General features: G+C 38.0%; 4 protein-coding genes across 7 annotated transcripts; 1 reads left to right on the top strand and 3 right to left on the bottom strand.

The window, feature by feature from the left end:
- Positions 1 to 2,281: 2,281 nt before the first annotated feature.
- LOC141828657 (H/ACA ribonucleoprotein complex subunit 2-like protein) lies at positions 2,282 to 6,468 on the top strand. Its single transcript, XM_074716113.1, has 5 exons — positions 2,282 to 2,408; positions 3,871 to 3,940; positions 5,519 to 5,559; positions 5,595 to 5,657; positions 6,253 to 6,468. Exons 1-5 carry the CDS (start codon positions 2,282 to 2,284, stop codon positions 6,414 to 6,416), a joined length of 465 nt encoding a protein of 154 aa, XP_074572214.1. The 3' UTR covers positions 6,417 to 6,468.
- Positions 6,469 to 6,992: 524 nt separating this feature from the next.
- LOC141826557 (uncharacterized) lies at positions 6,993 to 13,493 on the bottom strand. 4 transcript variants are annotated; one of them, XM_074713813.1, is made up of 13 exons: positions 13,384 to 13,493; positions 11,387 to 11,794; positions 10,261 to 10,507; positions 9,898 to 10,010; positions 9,603 to 9,682; positions 9,235 to 9,376; positions 9,048 to 9,128; positions 8,583 to 8,687; positions 8,045 to 8,227; positions 7,795 to 7,887; positions 7,572 to 7,711; positions 7,427 to 7,493; positions 6,993 to 7,352 (listed from the first exon to the last, which is right to left on the bottom strand). In XM_074713813.1, the coding sequence occupies exons 2-13, from the start codon at positions 11,774 to 11,776 to the stop codon at positions 7,230 to 7,232; spliced, it is 1,764 nt and encodes a 587-aa protein (XP_074569914.1). In that variant the 5' UTR covers positions 11,777 to 11,794; positions 13,384 to 13,493; the 3' UTR covers positions 6,993 to 7,229. The 4 variants fall into 4 exon arrangements, with proteins under 4 accessions (XP_074569914.1, XP_074569913.1, XP_074569916.1 ...); XM_074713812.1 differs by having other exon boundaries at positions 11,387 to 11,797; XM_074713815.1 differs by having other exon boundaries at positions 11,387 to 11,800.
- A 942-nt stretch (positions 13,494 to 14,435) lies between these two features.
- LOC141827605 (heterogeneous nuclear ribonucleoprotein 1-like) lies at positions 14,436 to 19,504 on the bottom strand. The gene is made up of 6 exons (XM_074714895.1): positions 19,411 to 19,504; positions 19,246 to 19,286; positions 16,255 to 16,418; positions 15,699 to 15,798; positions 15,436 to 15,608; positions 14,436 to 15,198 (listed from the first exon to the last, which is right to left on the bottom strand). The coding sequence occupies exons 1-6, from the start codon at positions 19,449 to 19,451 to the stop codon at positions 14,704 to 14,706; spliced, it is 1,014 nt and encodes a 337-aa protein (XP_074570996.1). The 5' UTR covers positions 19,452 to 19,504; the 3' UTR covers positions 14,436 to 14,703.
- A 939-nt stretch (positions 19,505 to 20,443) lies between these two features.
- LOC141827606 (uncharacterized protein At3g52155, chloroplastic) lies at positions 20,444 to 23,152 on the bottom strand. Its single transcript, XM_074714897.1, has 5 exons — positions 22,848 to 23,152; positions 22,317 to 22,416; positions 21,899 to 22,078; positions 21,682 to 21,799; positions 20,444 to 20,762 (listed from the first exon to the last, which is right to left on the bottom strand). Exons 1-5 carry the CDS (start codon positions 23,101 to 23,103, stop codon positions 20,706 to 20,708), a joined length of 711 nt encoding a protein of 236 aa, XP_074570998.1. The 5' UTR covers positions 23,104 to 23,152; the 3' UTR covers positions 20,444 to 20,705.
- Between the last annotated feature and the right edge of the window lie 379 nt (positions 23,153 to 23,531).

Raw genomic sequence — 23,531 nt, forward strand, 5'->3', positions numbered from 1 at the left:
AACCTTGAATTCTTGATTTCTCTAGAGTTTCAACCCAATGTGTGAGCCCCTTGATGAATGGCAGCGACACAAGTTTGACATGGCACCGGAACCAAGTAGAGAAAATTTGGTTGACTCTCATAAATCTCATATTGATGATGGTTCACGCACAATAGGAGAGGAACACAATTTCACATTCTCCTGAGCCAGTGGCAGATGATGATGAAGAAGAAGCTACTGAATCAAAAATTAGAGCCTTTCTAGATGAGAAGGTAGGCTCTGAGCTTCCTATTCCTCTTGCATTCTTTTAACCATCTTTTGGAAACAGCTTGAATTGAATTCGAGGTCGGTAACTAAAAAGCTTCTATTTTGTAATAACAGGCCCTTGATCTTAAGAAGCTGCAGACGCCACTCTACGAGGAGTTTTACAATAGTCTGAACAACAAAAATAGACCTTGTCCCAAGAATAAATGTGAGGAAAACATAACTAAAATTCAAATCTTACCGCCTAAGATCAAGATGTCACCCAACAAGGTAGCAATTAGGACAGCTCCTGTGCCTGCTGACATGGCAAATAAGGTCAGTCCTGGAAATTGCAGCCGGCAAGAATCAAGGAGTGATGAAGAGGATGATCGAGTTCTGAGAGAGATTTCACCCCAACTAAATGAATGGGAAGGACTTTTTCAAGATGCTAAACAAGAATCAATGTGCCCGAGGTTCGTTGTCAAAGAATAGATTCAACTCTTTTTTTCCTCCTTGTTAATTTCTAAAATGTATAAGCATGTCCTGCAGTTTTTCAGAGAGGCAGAAAAAGTGGAAAGAAGAGCTGGATCAAGAACTTGCTAGGGAAAGAGGTACTTTATATTTGAGATTTTAACTAGTTTCACATCATAAACTAAATGCACACCCCTCTTGTCTCCTCTCCACGCAGAGATGTTCAGGCAACAAGCCACACAAGGGAAGACATCTTCTCCAACGGATGGATGGTTTGCTCGAAAGAAAGATCGAATTCGGGCTACTTCTTCAGGCAAATGAAAGCTCATACATAATTCGTCCAAGCATGATTCAGTTTTCAATTCCAAACTAGAAATTCAGTGATACATGTTTCGGCAGCTGCTGATCTTGTTTGCTTGAACTATCAAATTACCTGCAAGAAAAGAAAGAGCTCAAGGTGATTGAAACCTTTTTTGGTGGAGACTATACTCTCATATATGGTTGGATTTACGAATCATTAGGCTACAAGTTAGAAGGCACATTGCACGAGCTTGTTGTCGAATTTAGTAGTCAGAGTTCAAAATGATTTTCTAGATTGTTCATCTTTATTTTTCAGTGTTTGATAGAATGTAAAATAAAGGCCAAAAGCTTGAAACATACTCCATTTATTGACATACAATTGTTATGTATCAATTTAGTTCAAACAGTCTAGAGCTATATAACATTGTTGATTGTCAATCAACTACCTCATCTTTTTCAGTAAAAGGTGAAATCCACCATTTTAGCGGTCTCACGACCATCTATGAGGAGATAAATTAAGAAGTTACAGTTGACCATTACGAAGGAGGACATTGTCTCGATTTTGTCAAGATTCAATCTTTGCCCACTTCAGCAAGTCTGTCCCGCATTAACTAACTCTTCAGCAAAAGGTAGAATCCGCCACCCCAGCGGTCCCACACGGCCATCTGTGAGGAAGTAAATCGAAAAACTGCAGTTAGTTACGACAGAGGAGGACATTGCCTTGACTTTGTCGAGATTCGCCTCTTGCCTACTTCAACAAATCTTTTTCGTCGTAACCAATTCAACTATGCCCCGGAGGTCCGTATTAACCAACTCAACCATGCTCCGAAGGCGTCAATCAACTCCCTCAACTTCACCTTTGAACTCTTTTTGAACCTGTAATAAATAATATATTTGGAATCATTTAAAATTGACGAGAATTATACTTCATAATTCCTCTATTTTCTAATAAATATATTTAAAATGGTATATTATTTTTTATTCAAATTTCATTTATTTATTTATTAAACGGAATTAGTTTTTATTTGTTTAGTTAAATAATAGGTCAAAAAAAAATGGCGGACCACATCAATGAGCCGAGTCTTGACGTGGCCCGGTTTGTTTATATATTGGACAAAACCGCTTTCCACTACGCCGTTCCCAACCCTTATAAGCCGCCGCTGCCGCCGCCGCCGCCGCCGCAGCCGCCGTCGTCGCTGTCTCCTTCTGTTCCGGCTCCGCAAAACTATTATTGCTGATCTATCATAAAACTCGTAGTTTTCTGGAGATTGATAAGGAGATAGAAAGAATGGGGAGCGACAGCGAGAACGAGAAGTCTGTGAAGGAGAGGAAGAAGCTTATGGCAGTCGCGCCCATTGCGAAACCTCTCGCAGGAAGGAAGCTCTGCAAGCGCACCCTCAAGCTCGTCCGACGAGGTATGGTAAATGCATTTATGTTTGCCGACTATCTTTTTCCATTTTCATTCTGTGGTGTCTTGGAGCTTTCTTTGGGCTTATATGTGCAGAATAAAAAAGATTTATCCTTTATATGTAGTTCTTATGATATTGGATATTCATATTCCTCTTCCTTTCACTGTTTGATTTTCTTTCTATAGATTTATGATTAAAAAAGGAGCATTTCTCAGTCGATACTGTATTATTCTGATGACTTTGGTTGTTTTATGCAATGCAGTCCACTTTTTATTCTGACTAAATGTTCCTAAACTGAAATATGGTAATAGTCAGTGTTCCGGTTGAAATCAGCTTCTGGACGTGTCACCGATCAGGTCTCTTCACTGGGTTGGATCAAGAGGAAGGAGTGCAAAGATGCCTCCGGAACCTGAGAACAAAGCAACAGTGAGATGGAAGGCCAGGGGTGTCTTGACACAACTACTCCGATGCTTAAGTCAGCGATGGAGAAGACGGCAGTGAAAGCGTAGAGGAAGGAGGATTTGTGTGTGAGTGAGCGCATACCTGAGGAAGTGATCGCTTATATAAGTGAGAGAAATATACCGTCATGTCATAATTAAGGAATATCTCATCATAATTAATGATTTGTCAAAGATAATCAAGATATCAGTCTCATCGTGGATACGCGAGGGTATTGCTACTTCGCATGTGGGTGTCAGAGCGACGATCCCAGGTGTCAGGGCGGTGCTAATAAATGAAGGGTATGAGACTGTCAGAGGGAATGATGGGAGCATAGTAAGGCAGGACACCGTGAGGAAAAGCAATTCGGACTCCGAACCAAACGACCGTGAGTGAGGGCAGTGTTGCCGAGTCGGTTGTAAGTCTTCGGGTTTACAAGAGGAGTCGGCAGATAGGGGACTCGGATAGGGAGTCGGCTCGGGTGAGTATCCGATTCGAGTGAGGATTCAGCTCGAGGGAGTCGGCTAGAGTGAGTATTCGACTTGAGTGAGGCTTCGGCTCGAGGGAGTCGGCTAGAGTGAGTATCCGACTCGAGTGGGAATTTGGCTCGGGTGAAAGGGTCGCGAGTTCCGAATAGAGAACTGAGTCGGGTGGATTCCATCAGGGAGCGGCTTCAGACAAGTCCTTAAACTCAATCGAAAGTTGAGCACGGAACAAAGCCGTCCAATCGGATCGGACTCGGGTCAGGTCCTTAACGCCTCGTATATTGCTCCTATAACAGTCAGCTAAGAAATTGAATTACACTTGTGCATACACAGATTCTTCATTAGATGGTAGGGAATTCAAGATCAACATACAAACCATGTGATGATGTTAGATAAGACTGGTGTTTTCTCTTCTGATTGTGTTTGTAAATGTTGCATGTGTCTTTGACCATGATATGATCTTAACTCACCTGATGTTTCTCTTTATTATCATTCATCATCTGCAATCATTCATCAACACCTTACAACTGCATTTGAATTAACAGCGGCTGAGGCCAAGTGCTTGAAACGGGGAGTGAAGGAAGTAGTGAAGAGTGTCCGTCGTGGTCATAAGGGGTTTGTTTTCTTCTCAACATGGTCTTGCTTTTAGCTATACTAATATACTATTAAGTCTTTGCGAATGTTTATTTGCATGGCTGTCTAGAGCTCACTTATCTTGTTAAATTCTTAAATATTGAGATAAACATCTAAGAGCAAGGGTTCGAATCCTGACGAAGCTAGGCAATACCCTTCTGTGTCGTGACCAACTGCAGTTTCTCGATTTATTTTTTCACAAATGGTTGTGAAGCCGATCGTGTGGGGCCGCTAAGGTGACGAATTCCACCTTTTTGCAGAAGAGATAAACATCTAAATGTAGCAAGTTTTGTTTTGAGGTTGATTCAAATTTAACCAAATATTTAATTTGTTACAATTGTGTGTGTGCGCGCGCGCACACACACACACACACATATATATATATATATATAGAGAGAGAGAGAGAGAGAGAGAGAGAATTGATCTCCTACGTGATTAAATTTGCGCAACCGTACGTGACTTAGGATTCTTTGCCAGCGTGGCAGATTTTGCAATAAAAAAATCCTAAACCACCAATCCTAACCCTAACCACCCAATCCCAATCTCTCTCATCGCCTCTCCCTCTCGTCGCCGCCCCGAGAGAGCTGTTGTCGACTTGCACCTCTGCAAGAGAGTCCTCTGCTCTCACTAGGCTTTCCCACCCAACCTCTTTGATCTGGGCACAAAGAAAGGCAAGAAGAAAAAAACACAATAAAAAGTTTATGAAAGAGCCTCAAAGCTTGGCGCTTGTAGTTGATGCGCGGATGGGAAAGGTTGGCTCGAATGACGACGACGGTAGCGTCTCCGCGGCATGTCGCCGATTGAAGGGGATGGCGACGGCGAGAAAACTCAACCTCGGATGGCGACGCGTAACCTCGGGATGGCGATGAGATGGGGACGACATGGGGAGGCGACGACAAGATGGGGACGACACGGGGAGGTGACGACGGCTCAGACTCTCGCAGAGGTGCGAGACGACAACAGCTCTCTCAGGGCGGCAACAAGAGGGAGTGGCGATGAGAGAGATCGGGATCGGGTGGTTAGGGTTAGGATTGGGGGTTTAGGATTTTTTATCACGGAATCTGCCACGCTAGCGAGAAATCCTAAGTCGCGCACGGTCGTGCAAATTTAATCGCGCAGGAGATCAATATGTTGTTTTTTAATTATGGCTAAACATTCATTTAGTTCTTAATTTAGTTCTTAATTTTGATCATGTCTTTTGGAGGGTTAAGAATCAAGATGCTAATTCTTTTGCATTTTGGTGGATTGGCTATCTTGATGCTTGTTATAGTTCGGTGTCATAAAAGCGTGACTGTCGTAAGGTTCATCCCCAGGGCATAGTTGAGTTGGTTACGACGGGGCAAACTTGCTGAAGTGACTGTCGTAAGATTCATGCTTCCATCAGACTACTTCTGTGATATGGTAGTACATTCGTCTGAATTGGTACCATCACATAGTATGACATACCATCCACACTTTTATTTCCTACACACAAAGTAGAGTTTGTCCTGGTTATTGCTTTATCTTGAATCAGTTCTTTAATTGCGAACCATGCTAAATTTTAGTTTACGTTGGATGCAGATTGTGCATTATTGCCGGGAACATATCTCCTATCGACGTGACATTACAACAAATTTGACTTTCCACAACATATCATTAATGCATGTACCAATCTTATTGGAGGAAGCTGATATTCCCTATATATATGTTCCTTCAAAAGAGGTTTGGCGGCCATCTCTTATTGCCAGATCTATTTAGTTAAACAGCATGCTAACCTTAGTCAACCTTTTAAACAAGCAATAGGTCTGCAAAGTATATTAATGAGATGCTTACTTGAAACTAGATATTTGGGAGGTCGTATTTACGAAAATAAACATTTTCGTATGTTCAAAAAAGTAGCTCTGAGCATCCGATAGTTTCCTATCGCAGTCGTATCAAGTCTCAACTCTTCCACATGTACAAGCCTCAGCAATGAGAGTCTCATTCAATTGATACCTCATGAAAACGCAATGAAAACACAGCATGATACACTATAGAAAAAGCAAGACCTGGGTCCCACATCCATGTAGTGTAATATATCATGCTGCATTTTCATGTAGTGTATCATTTCTCTTTTATATATTTTGGCTCTCTTGATCATACATTGGCTTTTCATGTACATGGCCAAGCATGAAGTTAATCTGATCGGTCTTTGTAGGTTCCGCAATTTGTTTGATACACTTGCATATCTCATCGCTCTGCTATCAGCAACTGTTATCGATAATAATATATCTCATCACTCTGCTCGTTTCACTGATTTGTTCGCCTTTCCTCGTAAGATCTTGCAGTTGCTAGGGTCACTAAAAGGCCAACATGCTGTGTATTGGTCACCACCAAGCCGACGAAAGGAGATGTGCCCCAAGAGGTGCAAGGGAAGCTGCAATGGGACTACAACCAGGTCATAGCAGAAGCGAAAGAACTCACAGCTTCCCTCTTCTGAATGTGCCAAAACCACAAATGTGTTTCATGCCCATGTTTCCTTATGGTGGATACTTATGTCTAATGCAACATGAAATCTCTTTAGGTGGAACATTCTTGAGAGACTCGGCTTCGATTGATTGGCCTCTAGATTGGTGATAGAGGTATGAATAGCTTGTGTAAGTGATTACCCCTCACCTTGAAGTCTATTATGGTAAGGTGGGACTTAATGTACAGAATGCAATGAATCTTCTCTGTTAATTCACTGAAACAACGGCATGTTTCCGTTCTCTATTCGGCCATTTCTGTTGCGAGTTATGCTTGGGTCTTCCTCCTACCTTTAGGTTGGTGATTTTCTTGTGTCTTAGGCCATCAATCCATGGGCTGATCTTCTTGTCATTCTCAAATTGTTCTAATCCTAATGAGGATTCAACTTCATTTGATAATTTCTTAGGGTAGAGGTAGACTCTATTAGGAGTGTGCAATTGATTAATAATCTCGAACCGAATTAATCGATATTTTAAAATACATATCGAAGAAACATACTGAGCAGACTACATAATCCAAATTTGCACATAAGAAAAAGTTACTCATAAGATTTGGCCTATGAAGAGGCTTGATAAAATTTTGGTAGCACCAGTCCAGCTTATTAGTTTTTGACAGGGAAACTTGGCTTCTGGGAATAAAATTGCACGAAAAAACAAAGTAGTCAGAAAAAAATAAATTCTGAGATTCGATCAAAAGTAGAACCTAGATGACGACCGAGCTTCCAAGGGATGATGAGGAATCAAAATCCTTGCACACTGGGGGCATCAAATGTTCTTTGGAATTTCGTCTAACTTGACTTCACTATTACTTGATCACATGCCTGTAGTGCTTCGCCTGCATAATATCTAACATCCACATCTGGATCCTCACTGAGCTCCACGAGACATGGACGAATTGTGCCCTCTGCTATCTGTAAGACCGTTTTGATCGTAACTTAGATAAAAGCACAATGGTAACAGCAAAGTACACTTATCTACTACTCACAGATTTGTCAACAAGAGGAACAAGAGACTGTAAAACCTTTGCGACGTTAAATTTGATGTTGGGTACCCTGCCAAACAGATTTTATGATGAAACTTTCGAATGTTTGTATCAACTAAATACGAAAAAAATAGAATTTCTGATTTACCTGTCCTTCGACAAAGAAATCACTACAGGCAATAGCTTTTCGCATGTGATCTCAGCACCCATGACTGGAGATAATAGAGAAATAGATTGCAGAATGGTCATGCGGTACAAGTAATGTTGATTACTGATTTTCTCAAGCACCTGCAAAGACATAGTCATGCTTGATTTCTAACCATATAATTGCTAAGTTCTTGGATAGAACACTTTTGACACATAAAGTGAACCTGTGGAACTATGTGTTGCATTGCCCATTCTGATCCAAATTCTTCTGCAAGGCGCTTCAAGTTATTAGCAGCTGCATCTCTTATGGTGAAGACCTACGAAACAGTTCAAAGTTAGTTGATACAAATAACTTTGAATCTGATGAACCTTGATTATAAACTAGAATAGTAAATCATGAAACTGAAGACCTTAATATCTTGCACATTCTTCTAAAAGAAGAATGTGAAGGCACATTGAAACAGGCTTGCATACCTTATCTTCCAGCCATTGCATACAAAGAGAACCAAGTTTTTCATCGAAGAATGCAACACCTAGTTGACTCGCCAACAAAGGAATGTATTCAATTATTGCGAGCCGGACTCGCCAATGCCTATCCTCTGCAAGCTCCACTATGGCAGGTAAGAGTGATTGAGACAGTAAATCAATTCCAATAACCTGCACAACCAATTAACTAAAAATTCTAAGACAAACAGGAAAACATAGTGACCTGTACGTGAAGGATATTACTCACTGAACAGGTTAGATCCTCATAATTTGCTTGAGTAGAGAGCAAGCATTATGATGTTTGTTAGTAATAAACATCCAACTTACAATAAAATGCTTGAATACAAGAATTATGCTAGAGATTTTACCCTTACCACTCCATTTAGTAATTTACATGGTAGATACTAGTAAAAAAAACAACATAGAAATACACTAGTAAACCAGCAAGCAAGCAGGTAGGCAGAAGTAAGGATGACAACTCAGGCATAAGTGTGCACAGAACCAGAAAGAGGATTAGAAAAATTACCTGGTTTACTTGATCAAGTTTGCTGATTATACTGAGTCGAACATCTGGAAACTCATCTTTCAAAAGTGAAAGAAAAACTGGAAGAAGTTGTTCAATTGTTGCATCCTACAATAAAATGCCAGTAACAGCAACCACCATAAGGGTTAACACCAAATGCTAAACAGCATCGTTTGATGCACTGCACGACATTTATGATCATACATGAAATAAGACATATAACCATATTTGGGCATGTATTTGAATTTACACAAGGCTATCGTTGCCCTAAACCATTATTCATTTAAATGGACAAAGCTAGAAGTTATGGCTAGTTAATTGTAACCTACATCTCTTAAAACTCCCCATGGTGAGTGGGTGAGCTAGAGAAGCTTATTGCAACCCCAATAAGTAGATTGCCAACTTCAAAGCATTCTATTTTTTCAGTTGATTCAATCATAAGGCTTCCTACCTTGATATGGTCCATACCTTTCCTAAGACAGGTGCCATCCCCATGATCACTGAAGCTAAAGATGAGCGAACGTGCTGTGAAGAATCTGATGATAATTCCTGAAGTCATCACAATGGCACAGAAATCAGGATGCAACAAAGAATATTGGCACATAATGAATTGAATGAAACAGTGAGTTATAACCAGCAGACCCATAAAACACACCTTTACACAAGGAAGAATATGTTGAATTGCTAGTTCTGGGCTTAGGATCTGGCAAAACTTTGTCACCTTCCCAGCTGCAGCTATGCGCACTTCAGCTTCATTATCACGAAGAAGTCGAACATATGCTGGTACTAGATCAGTCCTTGATTGAGGCAAGGTGAATCAGCAAGATAATGAGAATTATTAAAAAAATTAAAGTTGATCTGAAATTTCAGATGATATCAAACCATAGTATGTAATTCCATTTATGGAGAAATTTTGCATCACACTAACTGATTTAATGGCATGAAGCTAAAAGTTAAGAAACAACAACAAAGATTCATACAAAGAAATAGAGAATCATAACAAATTATGATAACATGTATAACCTAGTAGCTTCAGCTCCAACAGCCTCACAAAGTTCATATAATTGATTTGCAACCATATATCGGACACGCCATGATTTATCCTGTCCAAGAAACATAAGAAGAAACAGCAAAAGTCAATTTGTTGAAGTGAAAACCAGAGTGGAAGGTATCCCATATTCATTAACCAAAAGAATGATAAAATAGGCAGTCCTGATGGGAAAAATAGCATGGGCTTGCTTCTATACCTGTGTGCTTCACATAAAATCAGAATGAAGCATAAAACATATTTTCATAAAAGTAGAATGTCTCTGCATACCTGAGAGAAATTGACGATCACTGGAAGAATTTGTGCAACACAATCCTCAGGTTTCAGCAATTTTCCAAGTGCCGCACAACCCTCAACAGCCAACAGGCGCACAGAATCTTGATCTGAACCAGAAAATTTAAGTAGATATAGCACTTTTCATGGATAGCAGAAACAAGGTTGTGAGCAAAATTGATGATGTAAACAGCCAAAAAATGTAGATCCTTCATTTCAGAAACTATAGATAATCTAGAAATAGATCAAGAAGGAGAGAAAAAATGTTATTCCAGAATATGGAAGTCATAAGTTAAAAAAAGAAATATATTTTGTGAAGGAGAGACAAACATCAAAGAATGTGTAAATAAAAAAGATTACCATCTTGTGTTAATTCCTCAAACATTGGCATGATATCTGATTTCAAATTGTTTGGCTCTATTGTAGCAGAAAATTTGCCTAAACTTGTTGCAGCTGCTCTCCTCACCATAGGCATGTCATCTTGACACAAGTGTCCATATATGGACCTCAGTTCCCCCTTCAACTGATCTGGAGCACTTGGATAAGCAATATGAAATATACCGCATGATGAAACCCTAGAAGTAAACCACTCGCCAGCAGCTAGCCTCTAGAAGTAGAAGACACAACACATTAAACAAAACAAAAGACCAAAACATTGTTCAAAGAGGAAAGTAGAGGTTTCTAAATTGATGACATAAACAAATTGAGGTTAGGAACTACCATTTCCATGAGATGCAACAATATCGTGAAAAGCTTAATTGGCGTCACAACTCACTATTAGTTAGCAACACAAGAAACTCCACATGATCCATATATTATAGGTTTGCATGCAACTAGGTTCATGTCCATAGAAAAATGTTTGCTTGGTAAACAACTGGATCATAGAAACAAAATCACATTACATCTTCATTTTTGCATTTCTGCAACTTCGTTCAACTGCAATGTGCTATTACCACCAGACTTAATCAGAAATTTGACAACAAATAATTGAAATCAATATTCATCTCACAAACATCAGCTAAAGGACTAAACCATCAACTTTGAGAAAACATATAAATGTAGCAAACTAGAACAGGCTTTCACAAGTAAGGAAGATACTCTTAGCTTCTGTAAAGCTTATGGTATAGTTTGTATTTGATTCATGAATGGCGAGAAGCACTCCAGTAAATAATTTCACCTACCTGGTATAGTGCTATATGGAGTGAAAAATGGAGAAACTTAAGAAGCGGTTGGCTGATGCATATCTTTTACATTTTTTTTACTATAATTGTTATTAAATGATCACAAAGGATCAGGGAAGAGAGAGAATGAGCATTTTTTTATATACTTCTGACCTGCAAAACTCATTTCTCATGAATGCTAAGAATATGCCAACATAAGATTAAGGAGTGCACATAGAAAGAGTTGTAAAACTTAAAGAAGATATAACAAATGAATTGTAACAACTTATGGAAAATCTCTGAGTAACTATAACAAATTTCCTTACCTTCACCAGAGGAGCAAACCAATCTACCAAGTCATTTTCCTTCATTTGTGCCCCTATATGACACAGTGACTCAACAGCCTTGTTCCTAACACAAGTTTCTTCTACAGTACACAATGTCTCCAGTGGCGGAAGCAATACATGAGCATATTCCACACCACCAACATATGGAATAAAGCCACCTAACTCTTCAGCCATTCCCATAAGAACTTCATCATCGTCATCGTTATTTTCACTAAGAAATGGTATCAATTCTTTTCTGGTTCTCTCCTCACCAAGCGCCCGTGCAATAGTAGAGAGTTTCTTGATAGAGTTCAGTCTCAGCTGAATATCTTCATTCTTTAACTCATCTATCAGCACAGCTATCGGATACAATGGCTCATTAATAGCCATTGGATTGTACAAAGAATCCTGCTGCTACCAAAACCAATAAAAAAAATTATCAAGGATCAATAAATCATAAAAAACAGTGCAATGTGTGGGCACAAATAGGTTGAATCCTGAGTACTACATTAGAAAATATGCAACGAAAAGTTATGGTGTCCCCAAAAATTGGCATTTGCATGACCAGTCAAAGCATCATTATATTTTTCCAACCATCATCAGTTCATATGCATATGAATATGACACAAGTGAATTCCAAAAATAGAAGTACAAAAGGTATGAAAGTCCCTTGTTATTGCAAGCTTATTGTTCATTCAGTTCGATATTTATGACAAACTGGAGAAAAAAAACTACACAAATAACTAATTAGCATGGGATGATTGGCTCCTAGTCGTACCAACACAAGTATACAAAACCATTCCAATTATTGTGCTAAACTGTCGCCAAATCTGATTTTCAATGCATGTTTTTTCATGGTGTAGCAACATCTAGTCTGACATAAAGTTCAATTCTACCAAATAATAAAACATTAGTGATAAATATCACATCTCGTACACAACGATTTGGTAAATGGATTTTTCTGATCACTGAGAACCAATTCACAGTTAAGTGTATTATACAATCATTAGCAGAAATTAGTTGGAGCGATCTTACTATTTATAACAATTGCTTGGTAAATTATCTCAACTTATCTACTAACTTAATTCATTTGTATGCAATAAGCAATGACAGGAGTTAAATGAGCCATCAAACACTTTTAATAGTTGGTTGAGAATGAATTTCTATGATGTTTACAGTTTTCCCAGTCTACCCATAGCATAGATTAAGAACAAATCTCATTCATTTTGGAGCAAGAGAGCATTACATGGCATATAATAAACAACTTCCCAATAAGCCAGATTAGATTAGATGAATGGTCTCATGCTATCAACCAGAAGAATTCATTACTACCACTACAGTCGACGAACTGTCACCTATGACCAAAATCAACAAATTTAAATGCATTTAACTGAAAAAACTATAAAAAAAAAAGTCCGCACTTAAATCATGCAAACCATTGAGGAAACAGAACAAATTCTAATGTAGCTGCCACCGCCATGACCCCATCTACGCTAGCTAACTTCTAGGTGCATTGATATCTCCAATCAAATTTACGTGAATTTGTTTTGTTTTGAAACTTTTTTTTTCACCACTTCACTCGATTCAATATCATATGCGCATATAAATGTCCAAATCATCAATCTCGTAAACGCAACCAAAGATCGTGGCGAAAGGTTCAACATTTACGATACACCTAGACATGGTGACACCAACCAGACAATAAACAGGGAATATTCAAATATATATAAATCCACACGAGGAACACTTCAGAATGTAAAGGCAAGATGGCTGAGACTCCCACACCTAACCCGATCGCGCTAGATTAAAAGCCTAAGCCATCATATCACACGGAACAACATAAGGAACTAGAAACCCGATGGAACAGAATGCACTGCATCAAATAATCTGATTCCAAACATTTCCAGAAAGCACCTCCCCGAGGCAACGAAGCTAAGGTAAGATAAAGATCGGCAGTTCCTTTTGTTGATGAACAGAAATCCAAGGAGCGAACGTACCTAGAAAACGGCGGAGTAGTAGAGGAAGAAGAAGAAGAAGGGATCTCGAAAGCGGGGATTCGGATCGGCTTCCGCGAGGCGACGCGAAATAGAGAGAGATGGAAGCTCTATTTTTGTCGTTGGAATTGAACGGAGAAGCGATGCTAGCGAGAGTGCTTGAAGGCCACTTATAATGGGTCGGGCCTTGGCCCATTTATTTTTTATTTTGACGTTTTTTTCCAAATATATAATTGATTATATTTTCAAATTCTTTCCTTGATAGTTATGATGATTAAATTGTAAATAGTCTAATCTACTTGAGCTATAAAAAGGTAGGAGTTTCATGAGTGTGTTTTAACAAATATATTTTTTATCCAAAAGATAAAAGATAAATAAACTATAATAGAAGATGAAATTTACCACCCCAATGACCTCACATGATCGATCTCACGATCATATATGAAGAAGTAAATTGGAAAATTGAATTAACCACGATGGAAGAGGCATTGCCTAAAAAGATAAATAAAGAAGTTTATATATAGTGAATCTCATCTTAGCTCTATGGACTGCTCAAACAATTATATGTTTAGGTCAATGATTAATGAATGTGGGTTAGGATTTAGAATAGAAGGATGATTATACTATTTTAGACTGAAATTGAAATAATTAGAAATTTTATTAACTAACCAACATGTCTGCTATCAATCCACTACTTTATTTCTCATAAGGTCATTAACACTAGATTAGTGTCATTCCATGAACAACATGAAGATAAAATCATCAAATTGTTGTGAAATTTTTTTTAAATGAAGAATTATTTGACTTAAGAGGGGAATGAAGATTTTGAGATTGAAGAAAGAAGTGTTCATCCAATGCCTCCAACAATTGGAAAGGGCCATGAAGAACTCATTTAACATGAATTGACTAATATTGACATAAATTTGGGAGTTCATCAAAATATCATCGACACAAAATATAAACCATTCAAAGTAGGCGAACAAACTCCACAGCAGCGGAGCAATTCAAACAACAGTCGAGATAGATATACAATCAATCAAGCAAAGGTTAAATCATAACAGTGATGGAAAAAAATTGTGAAGAAATATAAATTACAGAGTAGGGTTCTCAACTTCGAATCATTATGATGTTACAAGTTCCTGACAGAAGCTAGGTAGCAATAGCAATATTCGATACTAATACAACCTCGATCTTTGAGGCTAAATCTCTGTTGTGCAACAATGTCTACTGCCTGATAGATAAAGGACATCAATACTCATCCAGAACTCCCAAACATGGTTGTAGCTCATCCCACAAGTGAAATTTCAAAAGCATCGAACGTTCCTATCTTCCATAGGGGTGATAACGACCAGGACCAGCCCCACCACCACCGTAGCCTCCCCTGCTACCATATAGTCCTGAACCATAGCTTCCTGGTGAATCATAACCCCCTCCATAGCTTGAGCCACCATAACCTGGAGCTTCACGCCCATACCCACCAAAACCGCCACCATAACCACTGCTAATTCCTCCACCATAGGAACCAAAACGGCTAGAGTATCCTACAGAGGATTCTCCGCGGTAGTCTCCAGCATAACCACCATAACCACCACTGTATTCACCAGGAACACCTCCATAACCACCATAACCCCCAGGTCTAGGACCATACTCACCTGGTGTCCGATAGGGGGGAGGGCCATAGCCACCAGCACCACCAAAGCTGCTGTATGAGCCACCATAGCTGCTGGCATTGTCGCCAAAATGACGAGACCTAGATCCACTGCCAAAAGCAGGTGGAGGATTGCCAGGTTTCTTTGGTTCAGCCTTCTTGATTTCAACCTGCAATGAAACGACATCAACCTAGCCTGTTTGAAAATATTTAGTGAAGAGACACACTAGGACATTATACAATTGAACTAATTTGATCCTAGAACAGATAACTACTTACTAGACCGGAGTTTGATTAGTCATAGTTTAGGAGACTACCATTTTGCAACAAATGTCTTCTAGAAACAAATGGCATTCCCTGTGCTAATGCAAGTCTATACTATCTAGCGAACTTTGCACTAGACTCACCTTAGCGCCAGCTAGATCAATCATATTTCCTTTTTTTGCTAACAGATCATCTACATCTTTTTCTTTCTCAAAGACTACAAAACCAAATCCACGAGATCGGTTGGTTGTATGATCCCTAATGATTTCAAGATCTTGCACCTTCCCAAACTCAGAAAAGAAGTTCCTGAATTGATCTGTTCAGTTTGAAGTAAATGTCAAACATCACCTCTATCAGCATCTTTCAACATGTGAGTACTGACTGTAGAAAGATGATGGTAAATTACCTTCTGAGAGAGTAGTTGGTATTCCACCTACGAATATCTTCCTTGTCTTAAAATCCTTCAGGGGAGCAGCACCTTTTGGAATAGTTCTTTTTATTTCCACCTTCAATATCCATAACATTAAAATTTAGGACTGGCATATCAGCACAAGAATGACAAGAATGAGACCTTAAAATGGAACGAATTGTAAAAAAAATTACACAAGGGCAATGGACCTTAAGATGCATCAACAACATAATCATATAGGATGACAAGAATGAGAGATAAGTTGAATACTTTCAAGCAAATTACTGTTAATAGAGAGAGCCAAACTTAAGCCATCTTCAAAAACTCATACCACAGAATCAGAGAAACTAGGCAGGAATATCATACAAAAAACAAACATCAAATTAGAAAACAAAAAGATAGAAGATATATAAATGTGCATAAGGGATAGAAAAAAATGAAGGCCAAATTAGAAAAACTATTTACGTGTTGCAGATTCACTGGAACAAAAAATCAGTCAGGGGATCCATTGCAAATAAATTATAAAAGAGTAGATCAACACGATGGAACCTACCATTTTTCCATTAAACACATGTGACTCCTCAATAACTTTGTCAACAACAGAAGCATCTCTGTAGGTGATAAACCCAAAGCCTCTTGGCTTGTTTGTACTCCGATCTTTCATTATTACTGAATCTACTATCTCTCCATACTCCTCAAAGTGTTTAACAAATGCATCTGCATCAACATGACACACGATAATAATGATTAATTTTTACAAGAAAAATCAACATTCATATTATTTCCTTGTAACCATGTTGGAGAAATAAAATAATGGAAAAACAATTGATCCGTTGGGTGATGAGACATAATAGCTGAGTCAAAAAATGAACAAAAAAAACACAAATATCTACAAACTGAAAATCAGGCTATATGGTTTTTTTCTATTGGGGACGAAGATCATATTAAAGAACATCAATCAGTTGCTTTCTGGAGATCAAAAGGGTGAAAAACAATTATAGAAGTAAAGTGAGATAAACAAAAGGCATAGATCATCAAAAGACAAAGGTGATAGACAACTGTCATGACTGGTTAGCGGTCATTAAAGTTTGCATATACTAAATTGTCTGGGTTCCATCTATTTGGCTTTCACTAACTAAGGTTTTTTTTTCCTGTTTTTCAATGGTTTGCTCTGTTAAGGCATGAACACAGTGCAAGAATAACAATGGAACACCTGCTGCTGCTGGACTCACTAAACTACCAACTAATCAAACTAGAATATTAGTCAAATAATCATATTTTTAGTATCCAAAATGCAACTTGTTACTATTTCAAGTTATCAGTGATTTCTAGCTAACTGATGTCTACTAGAATAATAAAAGTGAAGTAGAATTCATAGAAAATGTAAATGACGCTCTAAACCTCAAACTTAGAGCAATAAAGCCTAAAGCATACAGAGTTACTAATCAAGATTGTATTTCCTACAAGGAAACACAAATGAAAATAAAGTATCAGAAAGATTAGTTCTCCGATGTCACTTTTCTTTTGTTTCGTTTGGCAGGAGAGAGAGAGAGAGAGAGAATTCTCGGGAGATCTTTTCCTAATATTCTCCGATTTTATTTCTATCTGATTTGGATTGGAAAATCAAGATTTTGCACAGAATGGAGCTCAAAATCTGACCTCAAAATATCCAAAATTATTTCTTTATATGTACCTTTTTTTACAAATAAAGTTTTGAAATTAGGTGGGGAGGGAAGGCAGTGGCGGAGTAGCTAGAGCACAGAAAGTGTTACAGTCACTCAAGCTATGTTTGTCAGAAGATTCCCACCTCCTTGAAAAATTAATCCTACTTTATACAAACTATATCAACAGGGTGGCGTGTAACTGAATCATGGTAGTTCAGAGTATCCCTCAGAATGCCTGATTTCAACAGATAATGAATTCCAGGTTCCTCAACCTCAGCATTTGCTGAAGGAGCACCAATCAAAGTTCTATTCAATCTTCAGATTACTAAATTTTTCATCATTGGGATACAAGAATCTGTCAAACTAACATGTTTGATTTCAAAAAAAGAAATAAAAATAAGAAACAAAACAAAAAGATTAAATGGAAAACAAGATAAGAACATGGAACTTGAGCATGAGCTTTCAAATGCAGGGTGTATAACATTCTGACATGGAGAACAAAAGTGTGTTTTAACCCTATGTTTGACACATTGCACCATTGTCCTGTGGCAGAGGTGTGCCACTATATCCAATGTGAGAGGGTCATAACTGCCCTGAATTTTTCTGAGCAAAGGAGCTCTGACTGATAGCTAGAGATTCTCATGCAGGTTGTTTGCCTGCAGAAATCTGTGGTCAGAAGGAAATAGGCCGCTGCCTCAGCATGTTACAAGGGGAGGAGATGAAGCAGGTGGCTGATTAAACTAGAGAATAGATTAGGGTTCATACTCTCTTCGATGTTCACAAAATTTAATTGCACCAATTTAGATAAATTCAAAAGTCAATTTTCTTCCCATGTTGTCTGCGGTGAGATTGACACACAAGATCAATCTAAGAGTGATTCAGGATGCAATTGAATGGAACCTATAGGTCTAATGCAATGCAAAGCGCATTTGTCATGGTGCACTTTTTTCATGTGTAAGAAGGCGCACCATCGCTCATAGGGGAAGGACAATAGCAATTGCTTCACATGCAGCCTCATTGCTCATATCCCAGGACAAGTCTTTTCTCCACAGCCATGCCACTGTCTCCATCCTTCCCCTACATTCTATCTAGTCCTATAAGAGGTACACCTTAGCTCCCTTACCATTTCTCCCAACAGAGACAAATGAGAAGTGAACAAAAGATCCATCCATCACCCTTATCCCCCTATCTCATATCCCAACCAAGACGTCTTAGCCACCTCTTGCAACCTTGCCACCTCTTGAAACTTCAAAGTAAAACTAGACCTATTTCCTCTGCAAAAACTGTATGCCCTCTTTCCTTCTGACCAAAAGGAGCCAGAAGAAAAACTCTACTTTCTTTGTTCTTTTTCTTTCCTGGTTGTTTCCTTCCCTCACAGGAAACAAGGCCTAAGAAAAGTTAATTGTTTCATTAAGAGCAAGATAGATAAGAGAAGTATACTTGTTTTTCAAATGTGATTTATAACCAAAATATGGAATATGAAGCATAATGTGATGTACACTAAGTTATGGTTAAGGGTTACTCAATATACTACGTAAAAATACAGAAAAAGAAAACATCATCCTCTTCCATTATTCTTATCCTTGCAAAAAAGGATCTTGTTTACTTTTAGCAAAATGAATCATATACAACCTAACCAGAGATGACGGAGCTGGGAGTCAAATGTCAATACAAAAGTGCCAAATAAAACGTTGCAGAATCAACTTTCGGCACGACCATAAGAAGTTAAATCTGCCTATATGCTGCAAGAACTAGAATGAAAAAAATATGTATATCTGACAGAGACGCACGAAAACAATATACATATCCTCACAGAGCAGTTGCTTTTCGAAATTGGTTAATCAGGTTTAGTATGAATTATGGAAAAGAAAACAACTAACCGAGCGTCGTATCCTTCGGCAACCCTCCGATGAAGATCTTTCTGCAACGGGGAAAAAAAGGAGGAAACAACAAATCATCAGGAAAACGATGAAAGCGTATCGGAAAGGGAAGGCAAATACAACAAGTACAATAATTAAACAGAGGAGATCGAAGAGGAAACTCACGCGGGGCTTGCACCATCATGCTCCTGCATCCTCGATCCCATGGCGACCGCACAAGGTTGGGGTTCGTCTGAGGGAGACGAGGAATCTAGGGTTTGCGGACGACTGGCGGCGGCTGTTCCTGTGGCTGTAGCCTTTAATAGAAACGCAGACGTAACCGAAGAGATCTGATCGGCCAAGCAAATTGATCCTGACCGTAGATCTTGAGACATCGTCCGAGCAAAGAAATTGGTCCGGTTCAAATAAAATCGGCTTGATTTCTGAAATAGATTTATGATTAATCATTAAGATTATATATTATACAATAATTTACTATAAGTAATTTAGTATACTTCCTAAATTCCTAAATTATGCATTAATTTCCTAAAACACCTTTTCCTATATTCCTAAAGTAAAAATTCAATTAAATCGAATAAATCAATCAATTTAAAATTTTAATTCAGTTATTTTAAAATTTTAGTTATTTTTTTAAAATCAGTTAATTTGATTAATTCGGTTCGATTTCGATTTTAAAATTTCTTATTTGATTAAACTAAATAAATTGAAAATAAAAAAATAATTTATAAATTCCTAAGTAGATAACTTATAAATCTCTAACTATAAATTTTTTTATAATATTTAAAAATTTTAGTTATTTCGATTAATTCAGTTGAAAAACGAATTAATCGATATTTTATCGATTCAATTTGTTTGATTTTTATTTAAAAATTCGATTGATTCGATTATTTAAAAAAAAATTCGATTCAATTTAATTTTGATTAATTTGATTTGATTTTAATCGAATACTCAACTCTATCTTTGTCCAACCAAGATCGCTTGAACATATGATAAACCTCATCGAATTAATCAAGTTAAATTGGTATAACCAAGTTAATTGAGTGGTTTGATTGGCTATCAAATCAAACAGAGTGATTCATTCACTTCTCAAACAACACTAATCAATTTGAATAAAACTCTAGTTATCTTTACTTGAGGTCAAGTATTCAAGATGGTGTTCACTAACCACAAAAATTATAACTTCAATTGCAGCACTACAACCTCAAAGGTCATAAGAATTTAACTTTAACTGGTTAAATAATTTCCTCAAACTTTTTACAACAAGAATACAATCTTGTTGTCCTGGTTTTTGCAACAAGCCTCAGCAATAGCATATATGAAAACAATAGCACATCAGAATATTTCATATCAGGTTTCACTTTCAAGACGAAGTCCTCAGTGGAGTAGTGCAACTACAGATTGCTCTCACTGATTACTGTTGAGAAAGATGAATAGGTTCGAGTTTCACCAAATCCATGAATTTAAGGTGTCACCACTTCATGTAGCCTCCACCCCCCAAGGCCAGCTTGTGCAAAAGCCTGCAATTGGAGACCGAGAACAAGTTAACTTGGTCGGAGCAAGAGTTTCATCAGAGTCATCAAAGTCAAATGTATGTGGATCTTATTACTAGATTGAAGTTTATTAGAGACTGCATCACTCTAGTCTTAACAAGTTTATTAGCCAAATGTTCATAGAGTTCAGACAACTTTTAATGGTGACTCTTTTACAGAAAAAAACTGGAGCCACGAATGAGAATACATTAGTTACTTGAGTAACGAAGGATTAATCTACCAATATTGCATTCAAGTAAGCAAATGCCATAGTTGCATCATTAGACAGCAATTTCAGAGAGAGGAGATATGAATAAATCTAAGAATCAAACAAAAAGTATTCCAACTGATGCTTATATATCTATCTATTGAGGAAAGTGACTCCAACTCTTTTACTTCTATATCATAATGAAAAAAGAGAGGTTGCTGAGTAAAAGGTTAATCCTATTCCAGGTATTAGCGGATATGGAGGTAAGCTTTAAGCTCTACCAACAGGCATAAGCTAAGCAAGTAACACATGCAGCAAATGACACAAACATTGAATGTTGCAAACTTTTTCTTCACATTGTAACAATATATATTTCTGCATTTTTTTTTTTTTGCAGATTAGCAACAAAAAATAATATTTCTGCAAAATTTCAACCAAAACATTTTCTATTTCAAACAAGAACAAGGATGTAGAAAGAAATCATTTGTGCTTGCTATGTTTTATCAAACTGAGCTAATATGAAAAGCCATGTATATATGTCTCTAAATTGATTTTGAAGATGTTAACGCAAAATTTTCTTTGCCCTCCCTTTGTCATCCACACTTTTACCACTAATTGATTCTACTTGTCAAACTAGATAATATATTCAAATTTAGAATATGATGAATAGAAATATCTCATTTGAGAGATGAAGCAAACCTCCTCCCATGATTTTCCCTTAGATTCAAGTAAAGCTGCATTGCAAGTCTCAAGTTCTACCACTGCACCAGAGAATATTGATGCTGCTTCTTCCCAGCCTTTATTGTGCCCCATGCACCTGTAGGCTGATCCTAATAATGAGAATCTTGCAGTACAAGGCTTGGAAAGATAATTAAGTTAACAACTTCATGAAGTCAATATAAACAATTTGACTTACATCACTGTAAGGATCTCATCCCTTGAATATTCACAAATAGCCTTCTGAAGGTGCTCCGCTGTCTGGCCGTCCATGGCTGCTATAGAATAAAAGCTTGGCATGAAATATACCTCTGCTTCAGAGAATTCCTGTGCATGCTCTTGCATGATTTGAAGAGTTTCCTTTGTTCTGGCAGCATCACTGGACAAGCATAAATCATAACATATCATATAGAGCTCCTGGAAATAACTGAAATAAAGAGCCAAATGACAATAAACCATATGACAGTATGTGTACATCAACAGGCGAATAACAAAACATGCATTTACAAGAATGATGTACATATATTGCAGTTCTTAAATTTTTATTAAATTTGACAAAATGATTTCAATTAAAAAGAGGCATTTAATTCCAAGTGCACACAGAAATCAATGGAAACCTTGACAGAATGAGCTCAGGTATCCAGCCCATCTGCTGAAGCTTGTTGGAGATGCTTACTGCATCATTTCTTCCTGCTTTACTCAATGGGCGATCATGATCTGTATGACATGCGAGAAATTGGTATCGTAAGATCTCAGAAAAACTAAAAGAAAATTTAAAAGGAACTTCCAAAGTACAATCATAGAAAATCCCCTACTGGTGTAGGAAACAACAATTCAACTGTAATTTATCCAGTTGGGTAAATCACCAATCCCTATAAATCCAAGTTGTTCTAACCATTTTAAACAGTTATTGACCGAGCCAGATTGACAAATACATGGAATAAGTCGTTTTGAATTCACAAGCCGAATTTTTGCAACATCTGCAATATTTAGATTCCAATTAACTCAATAGAAAAGGAATATCGATCGCCAGACGATAGAAACCACATCAAATGAATAAATTACGGAGGCTATTTGTTTCAGACCCAGATTCCAGTCCAGGGTTAAGATACATAGAGCAGAGGAAAAGGGATGGCTTCAATTGGAACCTTTGGCGAGCCGGTCGCTGAGCCTGCTCTCAGCGTGACGGAGGAGAATCAGCCGGCGGCGGAGGGAGAGCGGCAACGCGGAGGCCTGGTCCGAGACTTCCGGCACGGCAGTGGAAACGGAGAGGCACCGGGTCCGGCGAGTCCTGTGATGTGGAGAAGGGAAAATCAGTGAGGGAGGTGGAGCGCCACCGCTGCAGACGCCCCCGCCGCCGCCGCTGTGGCAGCAGAGAAGCCTGCTCCCTCCCATCCTTATCATCGAGGCGGCGAAAACGAAACGAAAGAAACGACGGGGAAACGTTAAAAATGGGAATCGGAAGAAAGATTATATAGGTTTACCTGTTTACCGGTTGATGGGGAGAGGAGAAGAGAGGGGGGAGAGCGAAAGAAAGAGATTTTGCCCCATTTGTTTACCTCATAATTTATCAAAGGAAAGGGTGGGGATAAGTGCGTAAAAATAATAAAATAAAGTTTTCCTTATTTTCTCCTAATCTGACTCCGGGGTGGAAATCCGACCGGACCCAATCGGGTAATCGGGTATTACTTGATCGGATCATACAATTCTTTTAAAAAGTCAGATTTGTATAATTTATTATTGTCGAGTTAGGTTTGGATAAAATTTTTCCTATTGAAATTCAATCAAATACTCATTTATTATTATATATAAATTAAATTTAATTTATTCAC

The sequence above is a fragment of the Curcuma longa genome, chromosome 4 (assembly GCF_044706935.1).
Source record: "Curcuma longa cultivar G26 ecotype Majalengka, Jawa Barat chromosome 4, ITB_CL_G26_1.1, whole genome shotgun sequence".
In the NCBI taxonomy this organism is placed as follows: domain Eukaryota; kingdom Viridiplantae; phylum Streptophyta; class Magnoliopsida; order Zingiberales; family Zingiberaceae; genus Curcuma; species Curcuma longa.

Bases quoted from the DNA above. Each gene is read 5' to 3' on its own strand.
- LOC141826557 (XM_074713813.1), bottom strand. From the start codon at position 11,776: ATGGCTATTAATGAGCCATTGTATCCGATAGCTGTGCTGATAGATGAG. The intron at 10,508-11,386 runs GTAAGGAAATTT...TTCTACTTCTAG, and splicing joins GGTTTGCTCCTCTGGTGAAG to AGGCTAGCTGCTGGCGAGTG. The intron at 8,228-8,582 runs GTAATTTTTCTA...TTGGTTGTGCAG, and splicing joins AACTTGATCAAGTAAACCAG to GTTATTGGAATTGATTTACT.
- LOC141828657 (XM_074716113.1), top strand. From the start codon at position 2,282: ATGGGGAGCGACAGCGAGAACGAGAAGTCTGTGAAGGAGAGGAAGAAG. The intron at 5,560-5,594 runs CATTACAACAAA...ACAACATATCAT, and splicing joins CATATCTCCTATCGACGTGA to TAATGCATGTACCAATCTTA. The intron at 5,658-6,252 runs AGGTTTGGCGGC...GCCTTTCCTCGT, and splicing joins TATATATGTTCCTTCAAAAG to AAGATCTTGCAGTTGCTAGG.
- LOC141827606 (XM_074714897.1), bottom strand. From the start codon at position 23,103: ATGATAAGGATGGGAGGGAGCAGGCTTCTCTGCTGCCACAGCGGCGGC. The intron at 22,417-22,847 runs GTTCCAATTGAA...CATGTCATACAG, and splicing joins CAGCGACCGGCTCGCCAAAG to ATCATGATCGCCCATTGAGT. The intron at 22,079-22,316 runs GTTTCCATTGAT...ATGCTTGTCCAG, and splicing joins CCTGAGCTCATTCTGTCAAG to TGATGCTGCCAGAACAAAGG.
- LOC141827605 (XM_074714895.1), bottom strand. From the start codon at position 19,451: ATGGGATCGAGGATGCAGGAGCATGATGGTGCAAGCCCCGC. The intron at 15,609-15,698 runs GTAATTTACCAT...CAAACTGAACAG, and splicing joins ACCAACTACTCTCTCAGAAG to ATCAATTCAGGAACTTCTTT. The intron at 15,199-15,435 runs GTGAGTCTAGTG...GTTTCATTGCAG, and splicing joins TTGATCTAGCTGGCGCTAAG to GTTGAAATCAAGAAGGCTGA.